General features: G+C 44.3%; 1 protein-coding gene across 1 annotated transcript in view; it reads right to left on the reverse strand.

The window, feature by feature from the left end:
* Window positions 1-25,380, reverse strand: part of LOC135905803 (sodium-coupled monocarboxylate transporter 2-like) — a 50,973-nt gene that overhangs the window by 7,050 nt on the left and 18,543 nt on the right. The window contains exons 2-7 of the mRNA XM_070539420.1: window positions 17,680-17,747; window positions 10,895-11,052; window positions 7,803-7,943; window positions 6,049-6,178; window positions 2,007-2,095; window positions 1,140-1,249 (exon numbers count right to left, since the gene is read on the reverse strand). Coding sequence (XP_070395521.1) covers window positions 1,140-1,249; window positions 2,007-2,095; window positions 6,049-6,178; window positions 7,803-7,943; window positions 10,895-11,019 — 595 coding nt within the window. The 5' untranslated portion in view covers window positions 11,020-11,052; window positions 17,680-17,747. The remainder of the gene's footprint in view (window positions 1-1,139; window positions 1,250-2,006; window positions 2,096-6,048; window positions 6,179-7,802; window positions 7,944-10,894; window positions 11,053-17,679; window positions 17,748-25,380) is intronic.

A 25,380-nucleotide genomic window follows, 5' to 3' on the forward strand; every position in this document is an offset into this window, starting at 1 on the left:
CGGGGCGATAGCACGCGCATTCGACATCGGCGCTTTTGCATCGGCCGCTAAAAGACCAACCGCCAACAACGAAAACGGGCGACATAGCCAAGGAAACTCCGAGTTGCTAGCGCAGCCGAAGAGCAATGAGACGGTGAACGCTGAGGTCGGTACAAAAACTGACTTTTTATTAACTGCCGAGAAGGGAAGGGGAGAGGGAACCAGCGCGCCAACAGACTTGCTTGTCAGGCGCATAACACGGTGCCGCTGAGGGGCGCTATAAACTAGTGATTTAAAGACGCGAAATGGAAACACTACAAAGAACGCAGCCAGTTATAGAGGCGCGCAGATGGCGTTCACTGCGAAACCTATTTGTTTTAAAATTAAACAAGAGAACGCACCATGAAAAGACGAATGATTAGGCTGAGCGAATTATATTCAGGATATGCGATGGGGGTGTAAGGAGGCACTATGTCACGAATCTGGTGCAAATGCCAGCCTATTCCACTCTTTGAAGAGACACATCATCACCCGGTCCTAACTCTCATACTGTTGTGGAAGATATTGGCTATCCCTGTCTTCACAGGAACTGGCCTTTCATGCCATATCAACCATAACATTGAGCTCTAGCGAATCATCTCAAATAGCAAGCGTTTCCGAATGCTGTCTTCAATACACAATATCCCGCCCCCATATCTTCAGCAACTGACTTATATTTCATAGTTCTTTCATTATGTTCTTTTCTCGCCCTCTGACTTCCTTATTAGCGTTGGCGGCTGCGTCGCGATAATTTCAAAGGTGAAGGCTTTGATTGAAGCGCTGAAAGAACGTGAAGAACTATAAATCATGCTTACCCTTGTGATAGATCCCAAATAGACACAAGCACAGCTGCAGAGCGTCATCGTCGCACCTAGTAGGAATGCTGAAAGTAAAAGAGGGCGACGTAATTTTTATGTAGCCTTGTAATACCTTTCACCTTTTTCATAGGCTGTACAACAGACCCATAAATAAATGTGACAAGAAATTGTTGTCGTTAAATTCAGGAAACATTCCAACTCTCATAACATAGAAAATAAAAAATACCATTCGAGATATCAGAACTTCTTGCAGTAGCACTTCAGAAGTCTAACGCAAAATGTTAACGGGAAAATAAGACTTACCTGTACCCCGTGCGACCCATTTGAAATGAAGCTTTACGCTAGGAAAGCGCGGTGACAGTACATCCACGTAAAGAACGGCAGCCTGGGAGTTGATTATTGAAGATATTGTGCTGAAATAGGAAGCAGCGAAGTTCAACTTTGTGGTCACCGGACCAGACTGCGGAGAAAAATGAAGTAGCATCCCCGAAAGGGTGTTTTGTCTGGAGATAACTCGATATTCTTCAACGATTCGTTTCAATTTAATGCATGCAATAAATAACGAACCTAGGTACTCGGTCACATAAAATCAACGTTAGGCATCTTTATTCTCGTCCACATGAACATAAATAACAGTACAGCGTTTATAGGCAGGTGATCACTTTCTCATTGATATAGATGAAAAATTATAAGTTCTTCTGCTTCCCGTAGTTCTTGTTCTACGCAATCGTGTTGTTACGAGCATGCTTGTAAAAACACGGCGTTTTAACATACTTCTGCCCTGTTGTCGTGCTGCTATTACCTAAGAGCGTTGGAAATATTCAGTTATGTCAAGCTTCTAATTAGCCTAAGATTATAGATTATCACTGTTTATGTTCATGTACTCTCTAATTTATCAAAATAGAATCAACACTGTAGCTTTTTCGGCAGTGTTCTCGGTGAACTTCCCGAATAAAATGGCTTTGAACCAGGTCTAGTCACACTGTGCCGAATCTATAAGAATTGCAGCAGCCCACAATCATATCGCTCACAAGCTCAGCAATGGCGCATGAGAACGACGCACAGAGGGGATAGCTTGAGAAAGCATCCTTAATTCAAATCTCTCTGTGCAAAATTTGCAGCGCTTATTCACATAAGTTAGACAGTTATTTATTGCTTCACTACCCTTACCTTGTGGCAGCGCTTACGACGGCAGCGACAAAAAGACCAGTGAATCCAGAAAGCTTTGTGACGTAAACGCTCACGTAGTATGGAAGGATCTGTGGAAAGAACGACGCATTTTCGACTAGGCCAGCCATCAATAGCTCTTCTGCATACGGCGGGTTGCACGACAATTTATGGTTGTTGTTTTACTTACTCAATTTTGAGTATTGTTGTACAAGTGACTCGAATTACAGTGAAATCAGCTATGTAGAGATACATTCATAATATTTCGGCGAGCTTAATTGTTATCACTACTTGGAGAACTTCTTACGTGCCAACGTAATGAAAATTGTGGGTAGACCCCTCCCCCCACTCCTTTTCGTTTTTTTTTTTGCTTTCAAGTATATTTCCTGGTGAGAAAAATTTTAGCACCAGGTGTAATGTCCAAACAATATATCAAACTACACAACGACATCATCGTGAGCCCTGCAGAACTCCAGCATAGTATGCGAGCTGTGCGCTCATTGAAATAACAATTCAGACAATCTTGCAGTGGAAAAGAACTGCACTGTGTGGCATCTAGATTATGGATGTGAATGACAACTTAGCTCCTGCAAGCTGGCTTAAGTAGCAGTTTCTTGCGTTTATGTACGTTCCAATGCACACTGAAGGTGAAAATTTTCAAGTATTTTTCTGCGTGTGAAGCGGGTACATAGTAGCACCGTCGATTCGATATCCACCTACCATTGACAGGTATCCTTGAACTGATTTTTTTTTCGCTGCCTAGTTAAAAGTAATCGCGAAACTGCGTAATAACTTCATCATTTCCAGTGCTTGTCAAACTGGCCTTGCGGCTAAATTAGGCGGGTGACATTCAAATCGGTTGCGTACAATAAAAGACATTTACAACCTTTGGGGATTATCTTCCTGCCAAACAATATACCACTTATGTCGGAAATCTATTGTCAACGAGTCGAGTAAAAAAATATTGAGGAAATCGATACAGCACATTATAAGTTTCAAAATAGGCTCCTTCTGCATCGATACACCGGTTCCAGCGAGATTTCCTGGCATCGAAGGTGTCACTGTAGGCTTCCTCCGGAATGTAATTTAGAGCGTTGGTGCAAGCCTCTTTGAATTTGTCTACTGTACCGAAATAATGTCATTCCATTGAAGTCTTCAAGCGCCTAAACAAAACGAAGGCTGGGGGAGCCCCGTCAGGACTGTATGGTGGCTGGGGAACCATCGGCGCCTATAAAACGGCCAGGAAACAGGTCAAGAGAAAGGCGATGTGGGCTGGCATGTTGTTATGGTAAAGTTTCTAATCGCCCTCGATTTCAAAAAGGGTGTGATGAAACTTTTATTTGAGTGTCTTGAGTACTTCTACGTGGGACTTATTGTTGACGCTTTACCATGCGGGACAAGCTCATGGTGGATGAGCCACTTGGTGGCAGACACAATCAGCATGGTCTTGACCTTTGAACGGCTCAATCCGGCCTTCTTGAGGTGAGGTGACGTCGAGCTGTGTCACTCGGGATTTTGCGTTTTTGTTTCTGGGTCGTGTACAAACACCAAGACTCGTGGCCTGGGGTGACATTGTCTAAAAAGTAGAAGTTAGCTTTACACAAGCCCCAAAGTTCCTGGCGTGCTTCAACTCAACGCGATTTTTGGTCCTTTACTAACATTTTGGGCCGAATCTTCACTCACACTTTGCGCATCTAGAATTATTTGTCAGAACATTGTGAACAGCACATTTTGAAATGTTTACTGTCTGCGCCACTAACCGGACACTCAAAGCACAGTCTGAGCTCAGGAGATTTCTGATACGCATTGCATTTTCGTCCATGATGTTGGTTGATGGCTTTCGAACGCGGGCTTCTTCACTGATCCCTTCACGCCCTTCTTAAAAGGCCTTGTGCCACCGGTAGACTTGATGTTCCGTGATAAAGCTATCATCAAAGGCTGTCTCTGCCATAGGAAAAGTTTGCACTGGTGACTTTCATACAAAATTTGATGGAAATCCTTTGTCCGGACGAATGCTGCATTACGGCTTTCACGGGAAAGGAAAACAACTTTCACGAAAAATCCTGTCCCTAATTTGGTAGCGTAAGCTAACTTTACCCTCTGCCATTCTGGCTGCGACATATAGTCGCTTCACAATATAATCACTGACATTACTTTTCGGATATACCCTGTATGTCATGCGTCTTGCTTGCGTTTTATTTCTTGAATTTTGAGCTCGCTACTTTATTTTCCCTGTAAAGGATGCCATGTGATGCCGATAATGCACACGCCGTTCGTGACCAGGAAGTACCGGGCACGCAGCGTTGAAGAAAAAAATAAACGTATGTACAATTGATCACTTATTGTTTTAGGTGCAAGATGAGCCAGAGAAAGTGTTCTCTTTCTAAGAGCGTAGTCGCGTATGGAGTTCTCGGAATTACCTGTTTATTAGAATTTGTCTTTGCTGGCAATCATTCGCAGTGCTATAGAGACATTTTTTAGCTATCTTTCTCAGCGCTTTCAAAAAGTCATATTAGAACTATCATCAAATTAGCCGACCAGCTTGCTTACAAAGGGACGTTTACCATCCAATCACATTCATTCAATCACACAACTCTTCTACTCGGCGCGGTACGAGCTGCCAGTTGAATGCCAAAGTTCGACCCACTGCTTTTTAAGTTAAACGCCGAGACAACAAGGGCAATTCCGTCAAGATGGAGACAGCTATAGTTCTGAAGCTCTTCATTATATAGTGATTCGTATATGAGATGTAAAATGTCTTCCCGCTTGATGTAGCAGACTTGCCATTCCCGTAACGTAGTGATACGCCGTACGCCATCAAGGTCGACCTCCTCGCTTGCTTGGGCCCGAGGCTCTTGGTCCCTGGCCAGCCACTTAAAACGCGAACTAGCTCAAATTATTCTACTGTTCTGTATTGAGATTCTAAGGTTCCAGCGCTCCTGCTGACGAAATGTTCGGATAATGACCTATATACATACTGCCATTTCAAAGGCCGCAATGTGCAGCTATTAGCCCAAGCGATAAAACTTTAGTATTTTCCCCAAGTGGTTAGATTAAAAAAAAAAGCCCGCATGTATGCAAAACTTTGCATACATGGAAACAACTTTTGATATGTCCAACAGCTCTAGCAACGCAGCAACCTGTCTCACTAGTAACCTATCTTGGTCTTCGCATATTACTACAATTTGCGCAACTGCATCTAAAGCGCTTGGCTTTCTGAGCGCAACATGCAAAATTCATCTGCTGACGTGCGTATATTAGCATACCTGACGTTCGTACGCCCGCAGTTAGAATTTGCATCCGCTCTGTGGTCACCACAGCAAGCATATTTATTAACCATGCTGGAACGCATCCAGAACAGCGCTGCCCGACATATAACTAGGAATTTTGATCGGAAGTCCAGTATAACGCAGGTCAAGCTCTATAGTTCTTTACAGCGCCCAGACATCCGCCGCAAAGTTTCTTTGCTCTGTCTATTCCACAAATATGTTCATTCCGATAAGCCATGCATATTACCACTCGAAACCCCCGCCCGCACGTCTTCAAGATTACATAATCATTTTAGTTTCAAACGCATTTTCGGTAAAGCCAGTGCTTTCAATTTATCTGCTGTACCTTGTGCCATATCCCACTGGAATGATCTTCCCGATGCTATCGTCTCGATAACTGATCGTAAAACATTTTGTGAATGCCTGTGCGCGCTTTTTACATAATCTTCCTCTTATTTTGCTGCTATGTTTGAACATGGTCTGCTTTGTTTTGTTTCGTAGTCCAGTCACTGTACGGTTGTCGTAGATTTATTTTTGAGATTTTTCCATTGTACTTAACAGTTCTTTGTTACATTGCCCCCCTTACGCAATGCCTGACAGGCCTTTAAGGTGTTTTCTGAATAAAAATAAATAAAATAAAGATATGAGAGTGAGTGTATTGTCAGAATACGTTAGTTGCATTTGCTACTCGGGCATGGCAAATAACAAAAATATCCTACCGTATTGACAATATTTCTCGCAAAGTAGCTTAGCTATCAGTTGAACAAAACACTTGCCTGATCATGACTATTGATTGCACCGGAGAGCCTGGGGTCACATCCCCAGAACCACACTACCAAAGCCAAAGCCAGGGCTAAGTTGAGGACGTACACGGTGAAGAGCATGAATGACCCAATGAACAATGTTCTGTGGGGAGAAAAAAAAACAAAGGAAGATTCTTTTCAGCCGTAATCACACAATATAAAAACATAAGTGATTCCCTCTGGGCTAACAAGAACTAGGCTGCAGATTAGACCCAGCGCTGTCTATCTTTTCAGGAAACATTCTGAGTCTCACGTATTAGTTGTTCATATGAAACACAGAAGGCACGAACGTGTTTCTGGACCTGTCTTATAGACCTTAAAATGTACGCAATGTTATTTTATTGAAAACAAGAACGTCTCTGAACAAGACTTCTGGGACTTTGTGAGCAAGACGCAGATTTATTCATACGTGCGTCTTGCACATCTTGCATCCAAGAGGATCCTCTACTAGTGAGCTAACCGAACAGCAAAAAATAATTTTATCATCTTAATTTATTTAATGATGGTGATGCTACGTTTATTTGTATGTGTGCATATGTTTAATGACAGTGATGCTACGTTTATTTGTATGTGTGCATGTGTCCATGTGTGTATGGGTGTATTAACGTTTTGTTGTACACTGCTGATGGCTCGTCTTTGTGTCGTGTTTTACAATGGCTGTGTTCTTTCTTGTGAAATATATCGCAAAAACTAATTTGTGGTTTTTATTGTTCTCGGTAATAAGTGTCACTGGTATCTAGCACGCTGGATTGGTCACTTATTGGAAGTTCTGCGTTTCTGCTCTCCACTAAAACCAATACTTCTATTGAAACATCATTATCAATTTGTAACCGGGAGAATAACCTGAAGGTTGACGCAACAACAATTCAATAGTTTTTCGCGGATTGGCTTGGTGGAATACGGTGAAGCCAGCAACGATTATTGTGCAGTTTTTTTAGCTTTTAGTTTATCAGGCACAAATGCCTTGAGGAGGGCGCCATGTGAGGATATATTTGCTTTACCCGTACGGTGTGCACGAACGCATTTTTTAATGCTGCTCATTTCTTCGGTGGTCTCGGTTGCTCCCGATGTCCATCGTATGATTTATTTTTAGTCTTTCGTGTGAACACAGTCCCTGCTTGCAAGTGCATCATTTACCTCGCTTAGTTCAAATTTCTGCTCTCTTAAAAGATATTTATACTCTGAACAACTCTTTCTTTCCCTTCGACCAGATTCTTATTCTGAGACTCGTACAACGTGGTGAAAGTGCAGCACACCTAATACACAAGGTTATGCACATAAGAGCTGAAAGAAAGCCCGCAAGGCACGTTAGATAATAAAGCTGTGCTTGAGACAATTCACTGTTTCCTTGTACTATATTATTATACAAGCCGTAAGGAAAGAAAGAAAAAAGACAAGCGTTTCCTACCTTGATTTCCAATAACATATAATACACGCCGCTCTCGGGCAATAATATATCATTTCACAACACAGTGCAATCACATTTCATGCAGTCTTCCATGCCCCTTTTGCAGTACACTTAACATGATAGAATATTAATTAATCCTTAAGCGCCGTATATTCAAAAGCTATGGCCTGTGAAATGGATTTCAGGGACGGTAACTATAAAATATTTGTCGAACTTAGCTATGAATATTTTGAGCAATCAGTTAGAGCTCCTGGTGACACCCGAATACAGTTGGCATTATGCGGAATTTCTGAGAGTTCGAGATACGGTCAATCTTTACCTCTTCGCATCGCTGAGGGTACGGGAAGCCATGCACCTTTGAACAGTCACTTGGTCTAAGCCGACTCGATAAAGAGAAAAAGTCGTGGATGCCAGCAAGGATGACCAGACATTCTCGTCGTGACTAATGTCAAATTCTACACTGAAAGAGACAGAACATAGCGAAAATTACGTATTTCTCTTTCAATATTGATTTTCATCAATATAATACTGAGCCATCTCCCTAAGAATTTTAAATATATGCCAGAGCAGTAACCTTCCAGTGACCTTCACTGGCTTTAACACAGTTAATGTCAGCGTATTATTTTTAGCTGATTTTTTATACCTGTTGTGATTGCAGCTACGGTTCTATACATACAAGCATTACATTGTATTCTAGGGCTTCACCTTACTGATGTTGTATGTGCTGTATTACGCTACGTTATGCACTGTACTAATTGAAATTCATTGCAGAAGGCAGTTTTATGCTTTCAGTTCCAACTTTGTGAATTGTGGTTATGAGCCTATATGCACTTCAAATTTTAATTTAGTTGTGTTTATCCTGCTCCATTATTAGTGTTTTTGTAAGGGCACTTGCTTAGTTAAACTTCCTGCTTTTCCCTCTTCTTTTATTTCTGTCATCCTCCTTTCTTTAAATGAGGTTAAACGCTCAGTTCCATTTAAATAACACGCGTTTCTGATTCCGACTTTACTGCCTTGCTGCTACTTAAGTTTCGGTCAGGAAAATGGAAGTTCTAAAATGAAGTACAGTCGTACTTCATACGCCGCATAGTTTCCGTCCAAGCGTGTATAAGACACCACCCACCAACCGTGATATAACTCAGCGCACAACGCAGAAACAGTAAGGGGAGCAAGCCGACGATACGGCATGCAAGCTGCATGTGTTTCCTCTGGCATCATACAGAGATGTGTTGTCTCCTCTGCTTGTTAGCCCGTGGGTTTGCGAGTTGTGCGCCCTGTATTATGTCATATACCAATATAAATATTGTCACTCATGCACTCATGGCAATATGCGGAATATATGCACAAAAATAAACAATTGCATCACCTTTAATAATTCCCTGATGACCATAAGAGGCCCGACAGGAGCTATATCTTAGTTGCTATACGAACATGTTCGTATAGCATGTTCAATAGCAAGTTGTTGAACATGTTGTTCCTCAACATTTCTTGGAAAGCAAGCGCGTGAAGTGCAGTATAAGTCAGCAGAAACGTACTTTGCACTCCCGCGATCACGTATTAACCTACGAGACAGGTCCATATGGTTTTAGAATATATTAGGCCACTAGAGCTTGTAACACACACCACAAAAACGTAATTTTGTTTATTCTTTGGGCGTACATTATTCTTCGTAAAACTAACCACCGAGTCAGTTACTCTTTGTTGATCTAACAAAAAAAATCAGTTTATGTTGTGTCAACAGTGAAGATGACCACACTAAATAATTTCTTAGTATTCCTATCTTGTGTCTGTCGTGGCCAACCTATGGCTGCAAATTTCACCATCTCCTAAGAACGCCTGATCCTATGTCATTGAGTATTACACTTTTCTCCGCTTGGCGCCAGATTTGTTGCTGAGATAGATCCTTATTATTATGTTCTTTTCATTGCATATCCTGGTGAACGCTACTTAATGAAGTATACTGCTGGGCTATTGGGCCGGGACCTTGTACAGCAAGAACTTTCATGTGTTCGGGGAATTCAACGTGAGTTCGCGCTTGTCCTGTCTTTGCCACTCTGGTGTTTGTTGGCTTGCGCGGTAGATATTATAAAGTACAATTTCAAGTTCTACGTCTTCAAACAAAACTTGAATATCTGGTACATTCCCTCGCCGTTTATATCGCTACTCCTAGCATCCTGTCTCGTAAGGTTACGTGCACAATTTTCCATTCCTGCGCTCGTCGCTGCTCCTTAACTTCAGGTGAAGTTTTCGTTGTCCTGCAAATCTGTAAATCGGAGCTCCCACAGAATACCTCCCGATATAAGATTTAACATCTGAAGTAACCAACAAAAATGCAAGCACCACAATTTTGGGACATTTGGACGTGCGGTGGATATTGCCCCTCACACAGAAAGGTTGCATCAAACTCGCCTCAGGCAAGTTCACAGAAGAAAGCCTCATTCTGAATGTCAAAATACTCACGAGCATGGCACTGCAATGTGGAGTCCTAATCAGAAGCTTACGGAGAGCGAGATGCCGGAAAAAAGTAGAATATTTCCTGTGCATGGCTTTCCTTGTGTGGCTGAGCTCGATTTTCAAAAATGTCGCATGTGCTACACTCGTATTTTACGCGATTAATATATTTTGGGCCTGATTTTATGACAGCCAGCTCAAACTGGTTTCACATTCAAATCTCTTGTGGAACCCACGTCCTGAGAACATTTACCTTGTGTGTACGTAGGATAAAGGGTTACAGTGTGATGTGTTATGAAACGCTATGAATGAATGAGTGAATGAATGAATGAATGAATGAATGAATGAATGAATGAATGAATGAATGAATGAATGAGGTTTCGTTAATTATAGACAAGATATAATAAAAGGCAATAATATACAGGAGGAGGTCTCGAGGTCAGAGACTGTAATGGGACCTCCTGTACAGTGCATAAGTAAAGATATGAACAACAGTTGCAACAAATAGCGTAAAATATTCAAAAGATAACAAACTTAGTATTCTTTTGGTTTGGCATTACTAAACAAATCAGCTGCAAACATGCTAGTAAAAAAGAAGTTTATAACGAAGTTTATAAGAAATAAAATTATTCATACCTCAGGAAGTTCATTCCCCGTTATCTACTGAAGATATGAATTCATATAAATGCGCTTGAAAGCATGCGCAAGTGTGCAGGTTACACAAGCCATTATTTATAAGTCCACTTGTAGACATCTATCTGTGTATACCACATGATATAGGCTCACCAAGAAGCCAGCATCTCAAAGGATGCTCGCTTGCATCTGGAACAAAGTGAAGCATGTCTCCTGAAAATATGCATTAGCAAAAATACTTGCACTGATCCGGCAATGGTGACTCCAATAAATTATACGGAAGCATACTATGCTCTAGAATATAAGTTGAGTTTCCGTGGCACTTACTTGGTTATATATCTGCGCACGTCGAGCTCACGGAGCGCTTGCTGGGCGCCAATGGAACTTTTTGAGCCGGCGATGACATTAGCGATGACAATTGTCGGCCCCAGAACAATGAAGATTAGTTGCATACAGTCTGTCCAGACGACGCCCCTTAGTCCGCCCTTGGGTTTAATAGGAGATTTGGGGCATTAGGTTTAGTCATTGAGCAAATATGATGTAGTTTATACAATTAAGGAGAACCATGCAGTTCATAAATTTTGGATATCATAATACGTAACGTTGTGATATGGTCACAACTGCAATGTACATCTGCTTAGTTTGCAGGTGGTAAATATCTGTGCATGCAGCTAAAACACAAAATCGTAACAGCTGTTGGATCGGCGAAAAAAAAATGACTAACGCTAAAACGCAACGAAGTAGGAAAGAAGGTGCACGAAGCACTGACTTGCAACTAAAGGTTACTTTGGAGACAGAAGGAAAATATAATCTAGAGCCAATATTGCATTTATTTATTTTATTGCCATCTTTATTGTCATCTCTCGACAGGCGATGACAATGTCAGGAAGCCGGTCCCAAGCAGTGAAGCACGCTTTTCCGAGCGGTTCCTACTGACTAACCTTGACTGTGACACTTTTATCTTTAAAAATATAATCAGGCAAGAGTATCCAAAACGCTAACGTTACACTTGAAAAGGGTGCGCATTTTCTCTCGTGCTGTCGATTTGATTCCAAAAATTGAACCTACGTTTCGAATGCTCTGTCAGAAAATCACGCGTAAACCTATTTACTACATATATGGCATACCAATGTAACTTTTCTGTCATGTACACATTTTGAAATACTGTCGATATGAATTATATGTTCGAGAAAATAGGATCAATAAAAATTTTGTTGCTACGACAACGCAAACAAGTGACGTCCAAGACATACCCAGTCGTCGAAGCTGAAGTTAACAATTGCATTCTTGCATCTAAGTAGATATAGGCTTGGGCAAACAATTTTAGTACAGACTTGTGCTATCTTTTTGCGACAGGGGTGATATCTATTTATCTAAACAGGATCGGTTATACGTTCGCTGAGCCTTCGTATATTCTTGTTTTTACCTGTACTGCGCCATCCGCTAGGTTGTTGTAGCAGGCAGGATTTGTCGTTCTGGTTGGACTCCCCGTCTATCCTTCCTTTCGTCTCTTTTTGTGGCCACATTGTGTGTGCTCACCTCGTAAGTTGCTTTTCTCGTTTCTTTAAAGCGGCCTTTTAGCATGCATTGTTTCTCGGATCGCTAACCGTTTCTCTGAAGTTGTAAAGGCTGTCGTTATGTAAGTATCGTTCTGGAAGAAGCCGCTTCATTTATACTTACTGTGTTGCCTATCGAGCGCGCGTGGCTCAAAGCATACGTATTTAAAAACAGCCTTTCTTTCCTAGTTGTTACCCAGCTCGTCTAACGTATCTTCCTTGCCTACAGCATCGAGCAGTTGATCAAATGCATTTGATCATGGACTGATGCATTCACTTCGGCTCATAGCTGACCCTAACATAGCCATCACTGCCCGCAGCGCATACCAAACCTGCACAATATAGTCTTCATGTATGACTTAAGAAAGCCCTGAAACGCTTTTCTAACTGTTAACAGAATGGCCTCACTATTAAAGGACGTTAGCTTGCGCATATTCTGCCACAAAAAACTGTTCTATTCCTTCAAGTATAAGCGGAGAAAGATGTAGTTATCGCATCGATAAGCGGCTTTCTCGTTTCGTGTACAATGACGGTCTGAAAGCCAGACAGGCGAGGCAGCTTCTTGCATACCAGGGGTATATAGGTAACATGCCAGAGGTAGCATGGCGTGAAGTTTTGACGTGACGTGGCGCCCGTATACAAGTTCGAACGGCGTAAACTGTGTAGTCTCCAGTACAGCAGTGTTATACGCGAAAGTCTCTTAGGATAAAATCTCCTCCCACGTATTGTACTCTACGTCGACATAAATGGAGAGCATATCAGCCAGCGTTCTGTTCAGACGTTCCGTTAATCCACTGGTTTGAGGGTGACACGCTGTGCTCTTGCGGTGAGAGCTATGCGTCAGCTGGAGAACGTCCTGCATAAGTTCCGCTGTAAATGCTGTATCGTGGTCGGTGATGACAACACACGGTGCACCATGTCGTAGGACGATGAGGCGTACAAAGACCTTGGCCACTTCATACGAGTTTGCTTGAGGGATAGCTTTGGTTTCGGCGTACCGGGTTAAGTAGTTGGTAGCGACGACTATCCATCTGTTGCGCGAAGAGGTCAGTGGGAATGGCCCTAGTAGATCCATTCCTACTTGTTGGAACGGCGCTTGAGGAGCGTCTACAGGATGGAGAAAGTCGGCCGGTTTGACTGGTGGTTTCTTGCGGCACTGACCGTCGCGGCAGGCCTTCACGCACCGTTGCACAGAAGAAAAAAGCCTGGGCCAGTAATATTTCCGGCGTTTCCTTACTAATGTCGCAGCAACTCCCAGGTGTCCCGCGCATGGCTCATCATGGCAGGCTTGCAAAATGTCTTGGCGCAGCGCCGACGGCACGACAAGGAGGTGCGTATTGGGACCGTTTCCGCAGTTTTTCCTGCAAAGGACGTTGTTGTGCAAGCAGTATGATAATAAGCCGCGCGCAAAAGAGCGGGGTAAAACACATTCAACTCCTTGCAGGTGCTCGATCAGCGGCAGCAGCTCAGCGTCAGCGCGCTGGTGCTCAGCCATCTTTATGGCGTTGATAACGCCGACAAACACCAAGTCATGGTCAGGGTCGGATGACGTCGTAGAGAGTGGTGCGCGTGACAAACAGCCAGCGTCACTGTGCTTGCTTCCAGGTCGGTAGACAACTGTAATGTCGTCCTCTTGTAAGCGCAGGCTCCAACGTGCTAGTCTGACATAAGGATCCTTGAGGTTGACAAGCCAGCACAGTGCGTGGTGGACACTGACTGCCTTAAAGGGTCTACCGTACCAGTAGGGTCGGAATTTACTAATTACCCACACAACCAGGAAGCGTTTTTTTCAGTTGTTGAGTAGTTTTTTCAGCCTTGGTGAGGCTGCGGCTTACATAAGCAATGGTGCGTTCCACACCAGCTTGCCCCTGCACAAGAACTGCGCCGAGACCAGAATTGCTGGCGTCAGTATAAATTTCAATGTCAGCGTCTTCGTCGCATTGAGCAAGTATTGGGGCCTCTTGCAAACGCTTGCGCGATTCATTGAACGATTGCTGCTGCTCGTCCGCCCAAATGAAAGGCACATCGTCGCGTGCAAGAGGCTAAGCAATTCTGGAGAATCCATCGACGAAGCGTCTACAATATGCGCACAATCCAAAAAATCGTTGGACAGCCTTGTTGTCTGTGGCTAGTGAAAACTTGGCTACGGCAGCTAACTTGTCGGGGTATGGTCGGACACCTTGAGGACCAACGACATGGCCAATAAATTTGAGCTCTTGGAACCCGAAGTAGCATTTGTCAGGCTTTATGGTGAGGCCGGCAGTATCGATCGCAGCGAGGACACTCTCGAGTCGTGCGAGATGTTCATCAAACGTGCTCGAGAACACGACGACATCGTCCAAGTATACGAGGCAGGTTTTCTATTTGAGTTTAGCATGCACGCTGTCCATCATCCCTTGAAAAGTGGCAGGTGCGGAACAGAGAGCGAAGGAGAGAACTTTGAACTCATAAAGCCCGTCAGGCGTCACAAACGCTGTTTTTTCACGATCCTGTTCATCAACTTCGATTTGCCAATGCCCTGATTTAATATCCAACGAAGAAAAAAAAACTTTGTATGTTGTAGACGGTCCAGTGCGTCGTCGATGCCTAGCCATGGATAAACATCGCGCTTGGTGACACGGTTCAACTTTCTGCAGTCTACACAGAAGCATAGTGTGTTGTCGTTCTTTCAGACTAACACTGCAGGGGAGGCCCACGGACTGGTGGAAGGGTGGATCACGTCATCTTGGAGCATCTCTTTCACCTGATGCTTGATCGATTTCCTTTCCACTGGAGACACCCTGTAGGCATGCTGACGAACAGGACGGGCGGACTCGTCCGTAATGATGCGGTGCTTTTTGATGGACGTGCGCGGCACTTTGGATGACGCTGAAAAACAGTGCGCAAATTCATTCACGAGACTCAGTAGACGATCTTTCTGGTTGTCTGACAGAGCGGCGTTAACGTGAATTTGTTCTTTTAGGCTGGGTAACCCAAATTGCTGAGACGATGCGGTTTCCAATGTCGCAATGTCAGTATCATCAGTGATTTTGCGAAGGAATGCGATTGTCATTCCTCGCGATACATGCCGATATTCGTTGCTAAAGTTTGTTAGCAAAACGACTGAACATTTCCTTCGCACCTGAAAAAGCCCTCTGGCTATACAAATGTGGTGCTCAAGAAGTTGGGGCACGTTTGCCTCAGCAATTCTTTCGGTGTCGTCCTCCATGTCACATCGGACAAGGGTAAGCACGCTGCTTTTGGGTGGCAACGTGACGTGATCGTCAGCTACGCGAAGTATACGCGACCGTGACGCGACCGTGACGTCGCGAAGCGCGACGTCACGGTCGTCATTACTGTTCGCTATGGCTTGCGTGGTAGCGAAGCTGACTCTAGACTCTCGCAGGTCGATGATGGCACGGTTCGCCTGAAAGAAATTCATGTGGAGTATAAGACCCATTGAACATTCAGGAAGAATGACGAAGTCCCCGATGTACGTGAAGCCCCGAATGTTGACTCGCACCGTGCACCGGCCCATTGGAGCTATGAGATGCCCTCTTGCAATACGAATCTGAGTTCCGGTCCATTGCGTGGAAACTTTGTTCAGTATACGCGCCAGATTCTGGCTCATAACAGACGTGTCCGCATCCGTGTGGATTAACGGCGTGACTTCGTGGTCTTCTATGGCAACTGGTACGTCGCAGGATACTGACATGGAAATACACTGCTTTCACTGCCTCTCAATTACGCCATATCGCGGTCGTCGTAGTGAAGGACCTTCAGCGTTCGCAACGTCAGCGATCTCACCTCCGCAGCTCACTGGACTCCATATTCCCGGAAGGCAGGGCTGGGTGAGCGACGCTTCGTTGCTGTCGGCGCGAAGAGGGGTCTGGAAGACCTGTTTCGGGTGGGTGATGGTTACCGGGGTTCACGGAATCGTGGGGCAAATGAAGTCGTAGCGTTCGCGGGGTATGCTTCAATCTCCAGGGGGCGTTCACCATTGCGTGGGCACGGCGCATTCAGTGAAAATCTGCGGAGCCGAGCTCGGCCGTACGGACACGCCCTGTAGAGGTGATCGGCTTCACCGCAATGAAAACACAAGGGCCTCCGGTCTGCGGTGCGCCATACGTCGTTCTTGCGGGGTGGTGTTTCAGCCACGAATGGCGTGCGGCGAGGCCTGAAGTTGCCAGTTGCTTGTTCAACGGCGCGCACACCATGAAAGTTCGGGAAGTCGCTCACATCGCGAAAAATCTGGGACAACGAACTTCACACTGCTTCCGCATAGGACATGCTAGGTTGTGGCTGCCGTACCTCGTGCTGGGGTGTCTCGCTTGGCTGTGGGACTTAGACTGCCTGCCTGATTTCATCCCCAACAACCTCAGCCAGAGCGAGTCACTGTACCGATGCTGTAGCCACCTGAAGCTTTTCGAGCTCTTCCCGAACAACAAGCCTAATGAGCTCCCGCAAGGCATAGGTATTGTCCAAGGGCATAGCGAGAGGGTCATGCGATAGGGTCGCCACGTCGTGGTTGAACTGCCGTGTTCACTGCTGCAGTGCATTTTCCATTGATATGTCTTCCGCGAGAAACTCTGCAACGGTCTTTGGTGGGTTGCATATGAGGCCACCGAATAACTCTTGCTTGACACCACGCATCAAGTACATGAGCTCCTTTTCTTCCGGCATGGATGGATCAGTGTGCTGGAAAAGTCGGCACATATATTCAACAAGCATTGTGATGATTTCGTTCGGCTGCAGTACTCTCGCCTGAATTGCAGATTCAGCTCGCTCCTTGCGATCGAGGCTGCCGTATGTGCCGATTGGCTGCCGTCGGAATTCGTCCCATGTCGAAAGGGCCGCCTCATGGTTCTCGAACCATGCCCGCGCATAGTCCTCGAGGGCAAAGTAGGTGTGCCGTAGCTTGTGCACTGGAGTCCAGCTGTTGTATTCTGCGACATGCTCCAAGTGATCGAGCCAGTCCTCTACATCCTCAAAGGTGTCCCCATGGAAAAACGTGGGGATTCGCGGCTGGTTGAGGACGACCTCGGACGGCGTGGTCAAGGAAGATGATTGAACCGACGTACTCATCCTTCTGACTTGGTTAGGTAGCAGCTCGTGCTAAGGTGGCAGTCCTTGAAGTCGGACGCTTGTCCGTACGTGCACAGCAGTCAGCTCGACCAGACTTCGTGCTGGGCTTGTAGACGGTGTTCGATCTGGGAGTGGTAGCATGTGCCCCGCACCTCCACCAGAAAAATGTAACGTATATTGGAGACAGGGTGTTACAAATTTAACTTTTCTCTTTAATGGCGGGCCAGAAGAAGAGCGTGCAGCTTACGCACTTCATCGTCGTTCAAGGCGCCGACCTTAGCGCGCCATTCTGTGGTGTGGTTGCCCCACATCTTTGTGTTAATGTGTGTGTGCGTGCGTGCGTACGTGTGTGTGTGCATGTGTGTGTGCGTGCGTGCGTACGTGTGTGTGTGTGTGTGCCCAATCATACCTGGGAATGCAGAGGCAGTTGCATGCAACGGAACATAACCTTGAAAAGCCACTCTATACCAATAACTCTGTTAGAATACTCACAAGTGCAGTGTAAATTGTTCCACCGAGTCCAATTATTATATTGCACCAGATGAGAGGTGTTCCGAAAACTGTAAAGTAATGAATGCAGACAAAAAATATTATCGATTATAAAGCAGTTTCGCTATCACATTTGCATTAGGATAGAGTCTTAAGGATCCAAAGCCATACCAGTTAAGGTGTGCGTTTTTGACCGCTTGTGCTACTCTTGCTGTGATCCTTTTACGAAAATACAAACATATTATGGTTGAGCCAGAATATAATATTGTGGGAAGGGGAGGGAAGTCATACCGCAATTACTTCTAAATGTACGGTAAGCTGCACGGCGACAATATTGACAGCGTTGGACACAGTGTTTTCGGTTTCATGTAGTTCTTATAGGCTCTGCATTAGCTGTAGCAAGAATATTAGATGAAGCAATCCTATGAAGGCCTCCAAATAGAAGAAGTTGAAACAACACAAGGGGCAGTCGGAGAAAAGAGGATAAAGGCGAATTGCAATAGAACAAAATGGAGCCTGAGTTGTGAAGCTACTCAGTGCAGTTTTATCACATATTTTGGTGCAGTCGGCTTTATACGATCCATGAAGTGGGTAACCTTCTTCGTTCGGCCAGCCAAAGATAGCATCGTCTTAACGAAGTACGAGCTCCCTGCCGACCCACCTGTCGATCTTCCCGTCGGCGTGACGACAGGTGAGCTTGTGTCTGTCGTTCAGCAGAAGGCATCTATGTCTTTGGACCAACCCTTGGAGAAAGGGTCCCGGAAGAGAAATCTTCAAGCCTCCCTTTTCAACCGCTTTGTGCTATCACAAGTAGAGAAGTCAGTCGCATCGGAGCCACCTTACCGTGCAGATCTCTCTCTTATGCTTCAGGCTATTCGACTTGAAGAAAAGCAAGTTTTACAGCAAGCTGAAATGATTCTGACTATTGTCTCGGCTCTGAGTCTCAAAGAAAGCGTTCCTACAAAGGTTGTGGAACCTGAACCCTTTGATGGTTTGTCGGGGAACCCAGAAGCTTGGATTGCGTTCTTTGAATACGCCTGCCGACAAAACGGCTGGGACACAGATGAAAGAAAAGTGAAGCATATGCTCCCTTTTCTAAATGGCATCGCTAGAAAATGTTAGGAGCTGCGTATCACGGGATATCAATGTGATGCATGGAGCGCGTGGAAGGAGAGTTTCACCTCCTCCTTTTGTGGCAGCCCGCTTGAGCGATGGGAACAAACCATATTTTGTCGCTACAAGTATGGAGCAGTGCTCGAGTATTTCTTCAAAAAGCGTCGACTACTTCAACTTGCAGAGCCGGGACTTCCACTACAATTTGTTATAACGCTCAAAATACACGACCTACCTCGGGAATTGCAACAACAATTTCAATATGCAACACTAAAAGCTAAGGAGGCTTTGCTGGAGTCACTTCAAAAGATGGCCTGTCATTGGATGGAGAGGACGACAGAACCATGTTGGGATGTGCAATGGGCTGAATCATCGAGAAACGGAGAATTTCATGAACGTTTGGCAAAGAACGGTTACCAAGAGGAAGTCACTGTCGGTCGTTGCATACTGCGCAAAGAGAGTCATTACCTGAGGAACGCAATTTGCCCAGACTTAAAAAAAAGCTAATCAATGAGGCTGGTCAGTCTGACCCCATGACAAAAAAAAAACGAGACTGTTTCTTTGATTTCTGCGAGTTTATTACATATAGAAATTGAGGTTAATGGACAACGTGCAAGAGCACTTATAGAACGCGGAGCTTCTGTATCCATTCTTCAGAATAGCAACGCAAACCCACAAGATGTATTCCGAGGGAGATTAGTTCTTGTGCGTGGGTATGATGGAAGCAACAGGGAATATTGTGAGTGCGCACGCCTGGGGGGGGGGGGAAGTAAAGTACCAATCTAAAGAGGTAGAAGTGCCTGCATTAATTTTAGGCACTGTCGAGTACGACTTATCTCCTAACTCATCCTGACATTAAGTTATTAACACTGAATATTTATTGGGACGATATTGTATCTGTTGATCGAGAGGCTGAACAAACAGAGTCGGGACAGAAAAACGACCACCTATGGATGCTGAAGTAAGTGTAATTCCTCAACTCTACCCCTACCTTGTGTGCTTGGGAGGATATCCACCAGCGACAACAAAGTTCGAAGTTCCATTTACCCTGTCCGACAAAACAGTTGTGAGAGAAAAGCCATACAACTTGACGAGAGCAAAGAAGGCGTGGCTAAAAGAAGAGCTACAAAAGATGTTACAAGCTAATGTAGTTCGCCCATCGGAGTCTCCCTTTACTCCACCTATCACCATTGCTTTAAAGTAAGATGGCAGCTGGCGGCTATCTACGAATTACAGAGCCGTAAATAATCAAACCCTATTGATTCCTTTTCCAGTGCCAAGGATTGACGCCATCATTGATGAAACAGGAGGTACAGACTCCGGTTTCTCGCACAGACTTGTGCAACGGCTTCTGGCAGATGTCACTGCAAGAAGACACCATGCATTGCACCGTATTTGCGACTTCCTTTGGCATATACGAGTACAACCGCCTTTCTTTTGGGTGGAAAAAATCAGCAGTTGGTTTCAAAAGATGATGAACGCAGTATTGAATCTCTAGATTGGACGCTTCTGCAATGCTTACGTGGACGACATTATCATGTACTCTAAAAGTGAAAGGTTGCATGAAGAATATATGGGTCACGTTCTGGCAGCGTTATCTAATGCTTAGTTAATTTCAAAAAGAGTAAGTTCTTCAAGACTAAAGTGACATTTCTTGGCAAAGTTTTGGACGGAACAACAAAGAATGCGAAAGAAGAATCGGTAACTCGCATAGGAAAACTAGTAAATTCATTCGATGTACACTCGCTTCGCATGTCTCCAGGCTCCGCGGCCCATTTCAGAGCATTCCTTCAAGATTATGCTCTCAAAAGTCGCGGTCAGACAAGATTGACTCAGAAGGACGTTCCCCTTTGTTGGACAGAGGAATATCATGATGCCTACCGAGAAATGTTCCGAATAGTTTTTTCCGATCCTGTGTTGTGCTTACCAGACATTGCACTGTCCTTCGAATTGAATACCGGTGCATCTCATTATGGCACGGGAGCAGTCTTGTATCAGAGAAACTCATCACGACCACCAAAACAGTTTCGTGTAGTTGGATACTACACTGACACATTCAACAAAACTGAATTCAACTATAGCACGACAGAAAAAGAAGCTCTCGCCGTTTTAAAAGTCGTCCACTACTTACATTCATGTTTGAAAGGCGCAAAGTTCAAGCTATACACAGACCATGCAGCACTAACGTACATATTGAGGATGGCCGAACTGAAAGGAAAGATAGCTCGTTGGGTAGGTGAACTTCAGTAATTTGATTTTGAAGTAGCTCATCGCCCGGGAGCTTCTATGAAGGGTGCGGACACAATGTCGCGATTAGTCATTGTGCTCTCAGAGAATCGTGAAGAGGCAAATGTCGCAAGGATATGGGAAGGCACCGAGGTTTAGCAACGTACTAAAAATGGGCGAGTAGCCGTTCCTACTTCCTTGGTTCCAAGAATATTGGAACTGTATAATGATAGCTTCGAATCAGCAGGCAACGACGGCTTTTGGAGAACCTACATGAAATTGACAAATGGTTCTTATGGCCTCGTATCAAGCAAGAAACAAAAGACTATGTATTATCATGTCATAAATGCTCGATGGACGAAGTGAAATTTAAACAACCGACGCAAAAAATGGCTATGCCAGAATATTCTAACATGAAATTTGAGGTTATTCATCTTTATAACGCGGAACGAAGAAAGAAGTCTGAAGGTGTTAAGCAGACACAAGCCTCCCTGTTGTACATTAATGAGTGAATCAGGATGATTGCAGCAACACCTGGTAAAGAAGATGCAAATAGCGTAATGTCCATTATCAACAGGAAAATGTTTGACAATGTAAAAGTATTTGTCTCCGACAATCGACATGCTTTCTGTAGTCGTGGGCCGCAGGAATGGGCTGAAAAGCGTAACATAAAGTGATGGCTTACTGCGCTCTGTCATCCCGCAGCAAATGGGCTAGCTGAAAGGGCTATAAGGGACATCAAGCAATGCATTAGCATGTATTCAGCATTCCCAGGTGGTTGCAAATGTTGTCTGGAAGCGGCGGTAGCTCAACATAACCACTCCTATACAAGTGGTCTGGGATGCACTCCTTTATTTGCTGCAACTGGGAGACCACCTTATCTGCCTGCGGATGTAAGCCTAGGCATTGACAAGAACATAAAGCTCACAGAAGCAGCAAGAACTGAACACAGTAGATCAAGGTATCGTGAAAGAATGAATAGAAATTTCGGCAAGAGGCAAAATACAACGTTACCAACACTCCCCATTGATGACTACGTACTGGTAAAAAGAGGGCCAAGCCTGAGCGCGGCCTATAACGGACCACTTCGTGTGATCAAGACGGCAAGTCAACAAGGACACTTAAAGACCATACGGTACACTGGTTCCAATGACAGCACGGAGACCGCTGTTATTGGCAGTATATTCAAGTATCATCGGAGGAGGGATGCAAGCAATGCTGGGGTGAATTAAGCAATCCTATGACGGCCTGCAAATAGAAGAAGTTGAAACAAGACAAGGGGAAGGGGGATAAAAGAGAATAAAGAAGAAGTACGATAGAACAAAACGTAGTCTGTGTTGTGAAGCTACTAAGTTCAGTTTGATTACATTAGATTCTCACTCTAGCTTTTGTAAAGCCTTCGTTGATAACGCATGATCTAGTTGTAGGAATAGAGGTCTGAAAGAACTGTTTGGCGGCTACCGAAGTGGTAATTGTTGTGGCATCATGATTTTCTTTCCTAAAAAGAAAAAGAAAAAGCACTCTGCACCTCTCCGACGTAGATTTACACTATCCCACACACCCTATCTGTGACAGGCCTTACCTGACGTAGGCAATAAGCGTTAGCCATGTCGTTACTGATTAAAGTGTCGATAACTGCATGGTGACTTGGATGAACACTGCTTTAGAAAATGCGCTCTGTTCAGCATTTTACCCAGAGCTGCGAACTGATGATAGCCTCAAGGCGCGAGATCGGGAGCTAATAAGGGACACGTGGTTACAGTTTGATGCAGCCAGTTTTATTCGCGATGATAGTATGGTACAGTTTTTGAGGAAAATAACCCAATTTTCTAACCGTTCAGGATGCATGATAGAATGTGTAAGCGCAACTGAACGAGGATGTAGAAAGAAACAGGCACATAGAGACAGCGCTGCTTTCAACAGTAGATATATTTTCGCACATATTGCTAAATATGCGCCGAATGAGCGGAAAGGAACGAGAGCAAGAAGAACATTCAGTGGTGCTTGTCGATGAACCGTACAAGTGTCTAAGGCATGATCAAAACATACGCTACAATAGTTAATGCGATAAACTGAGGAATCGTGTCCCTTATTCAGATAGCGACGCAGATGGCTTGTTCCCGCACCTTTCTTCTAATTTTGCAGTTTCATAGGCTTCCACAATGTCCCTTGTCATCCTGCTATAAGCTTTAACAAAATAGAAGTACTTTCAAACTGGGTTTTGCAGGTACAATCTCGGCAACGAATGCGTAATTGGCCAGAGATTCACTCTAGGGACACTGTATTCATGCACTTTTGTTTTCTGATTGATGAATCTATCAGTTTGAACACATACATTTTTTCGCACAAAGGCCAAATGACATAGACAACGTTGTGAGGGCAAGTTACAAATTGTTTGCGATGTTCAGGAGAGCCATGCGTTCGTTTTGTGATTCTCTGAGTTAACCTGTTCGACCAGGCATCCGCCCGGTCAAATGGAAGGCGGATCAATCAGATAATAAATGAGCATCAATATGAGGTCCCTAGAGTAATCTCGGACCATTTGGGCGTTCATTGCCGATATTTTTTCTGCAAGCTCATGTTTCAAAATACTTCTGTTTTGTAAAGGGCTCATAGTGGGATGACAAGGGAGATTTTTGAGGCCTATGAAGGTGAAAATTAGAAGAAAAGTGCGTGAGCAAGTCATCAGTGTTGCCATGTGAACAGCAGATACAATTCCTCGCTGTAGTATTTTTACTATTGCAGTGTATATTTTGATCATGTCTTAGACGTGTGTACGGTTCATCGACGAACACCACTGAATGTTCTTTTTTGTCTCGGTTGTTTCCAATCGTTCGGTATATACTTATCAAAGCGTGTGAAAATGAAATCTATAGTTGAATGTACTGTGATCTCTGTTTGTCTGTTTTTTCCATGTCCTCGTTCAGTCGCGCTTACCCATTCTATCCTGGTTTCAAACCAGCTAGCCAGCTAACGTGTTTTGACCAACTTTTACGACACTCCTTCATAAGAGCGGCCTACAAATTGTTCAAAATGTTCGAGTATTCTTCGACGTTTACTTTCTGGTATTATTGGCGATAATCAATCAAGGCGGTTAGTTAAGCAGTCGAAAGGAGAGAGAGAGATAAAGAGGAAAGGCAGGGAGGTCAAACAGATATCGGTCTCTGGTTTTCTACCCTACACTGGGGATGGGAGATAGAGGTTATGAAGAGGACAAAGAGGAAGACGTTAAAAAAACACGCACACACGGAGGCACACACACAGAGGAGGCGTTCCAGTTAAAGTTCACCCAGGCCGCTAGATCGCAAAAAGCGCAGTAGTACTTGCACAGCCTTCTTCTGTGACGGTAGGTCGTTTCGGTGGAGTAAAGTTCCTTTTTCTGGTAGCGGTTTTTGAAAAGATGAATGTCACGATTATTCCTGCAGATGCTTGCCCTTGCAAATTTTATGAAGGGGCTGAGCTCAGATGCTTTCATTATTTCGAGTGCCGTTTCGTTTTCGGACCAGTATATTGCTATCGCTCGATCCATCTCTACCGCGGAGGTTAATTGGGCAGTGTTTTCTTCATTCGTATGGCTTGCACATGGCGTTACACAAATCGAGAACACGTTAGCAACTAAATGCGATGAGCAATATCTTCATTATTCCTGAAGCTCGCCACCTTGACTAACCTCGCGAGGGGACATCATGCAAAAACTGTTCATGTACAGCGATACCTTAGAAAGAAGCATAATAAAACTTACCCTTTGCAAAAATATGCGTCACTAGGCATTGATTAGGTTGTGTTTAGGTGCGAAAAACGTTAAACAACTATTAGCCTCACCCAAATAACATAAAAGAATGATAGCAGTGTCTTGCAGCCAAAGTGTACTTATTTTTCATTTTGAATTACACATATAAGTAATGCTCTTGAACAACAAGTTAACACCAGAAATGAGCAGGCTAGGAAGGTTCTTGTTGCTGTGAGTTAGCAGTGCCGTTCGTACGAAAGTGATTGCTGCACAAACTTCGTAAAATGGCTGCATTTTCTGCATTTTCGATTCTCCTGCTAAGGCTGCATGGTCATCTCTTGTGAGGGATAGCAGTACTTATGGGTGAAGCATAGTCGGCAGAGTTACATGCTCCACGCGGAAGCTGAAGTTCGTCATTTACAGCGTAAACATTTACGGGCTCAATCCAATAGCCATTTTAGTTGGCGATGTTGTCCACCACCGCCACTACCGGTTTTCGTCGCAGCTAGCGCCAGGAAGGACAACAAACATACCCAGTTCACGCCGATATCTAACACTGGCACTGTGCGCGAGTCAGCTACTCTAACACTGCACCACGCCAGTGCTTCCTAGCTGCTGCGAAAACATTCTCTATA

This window comes from Dermacentor albipictus, chromosome 5 (assembly GCF_038994185.2).
Source record: "Dermacentor albipictus isolate Rhodes 1998 colony chromosome 5, USDA_Dalb.pri_finalv2, whole genome shotgun sequence".
Taxonomy (NCBI): Eukaryota; Metazoa; Arthropoda; class Arachnida; order Ixodida; family Ixodidae; genus Dermacentor; species Dermacentor albipictus.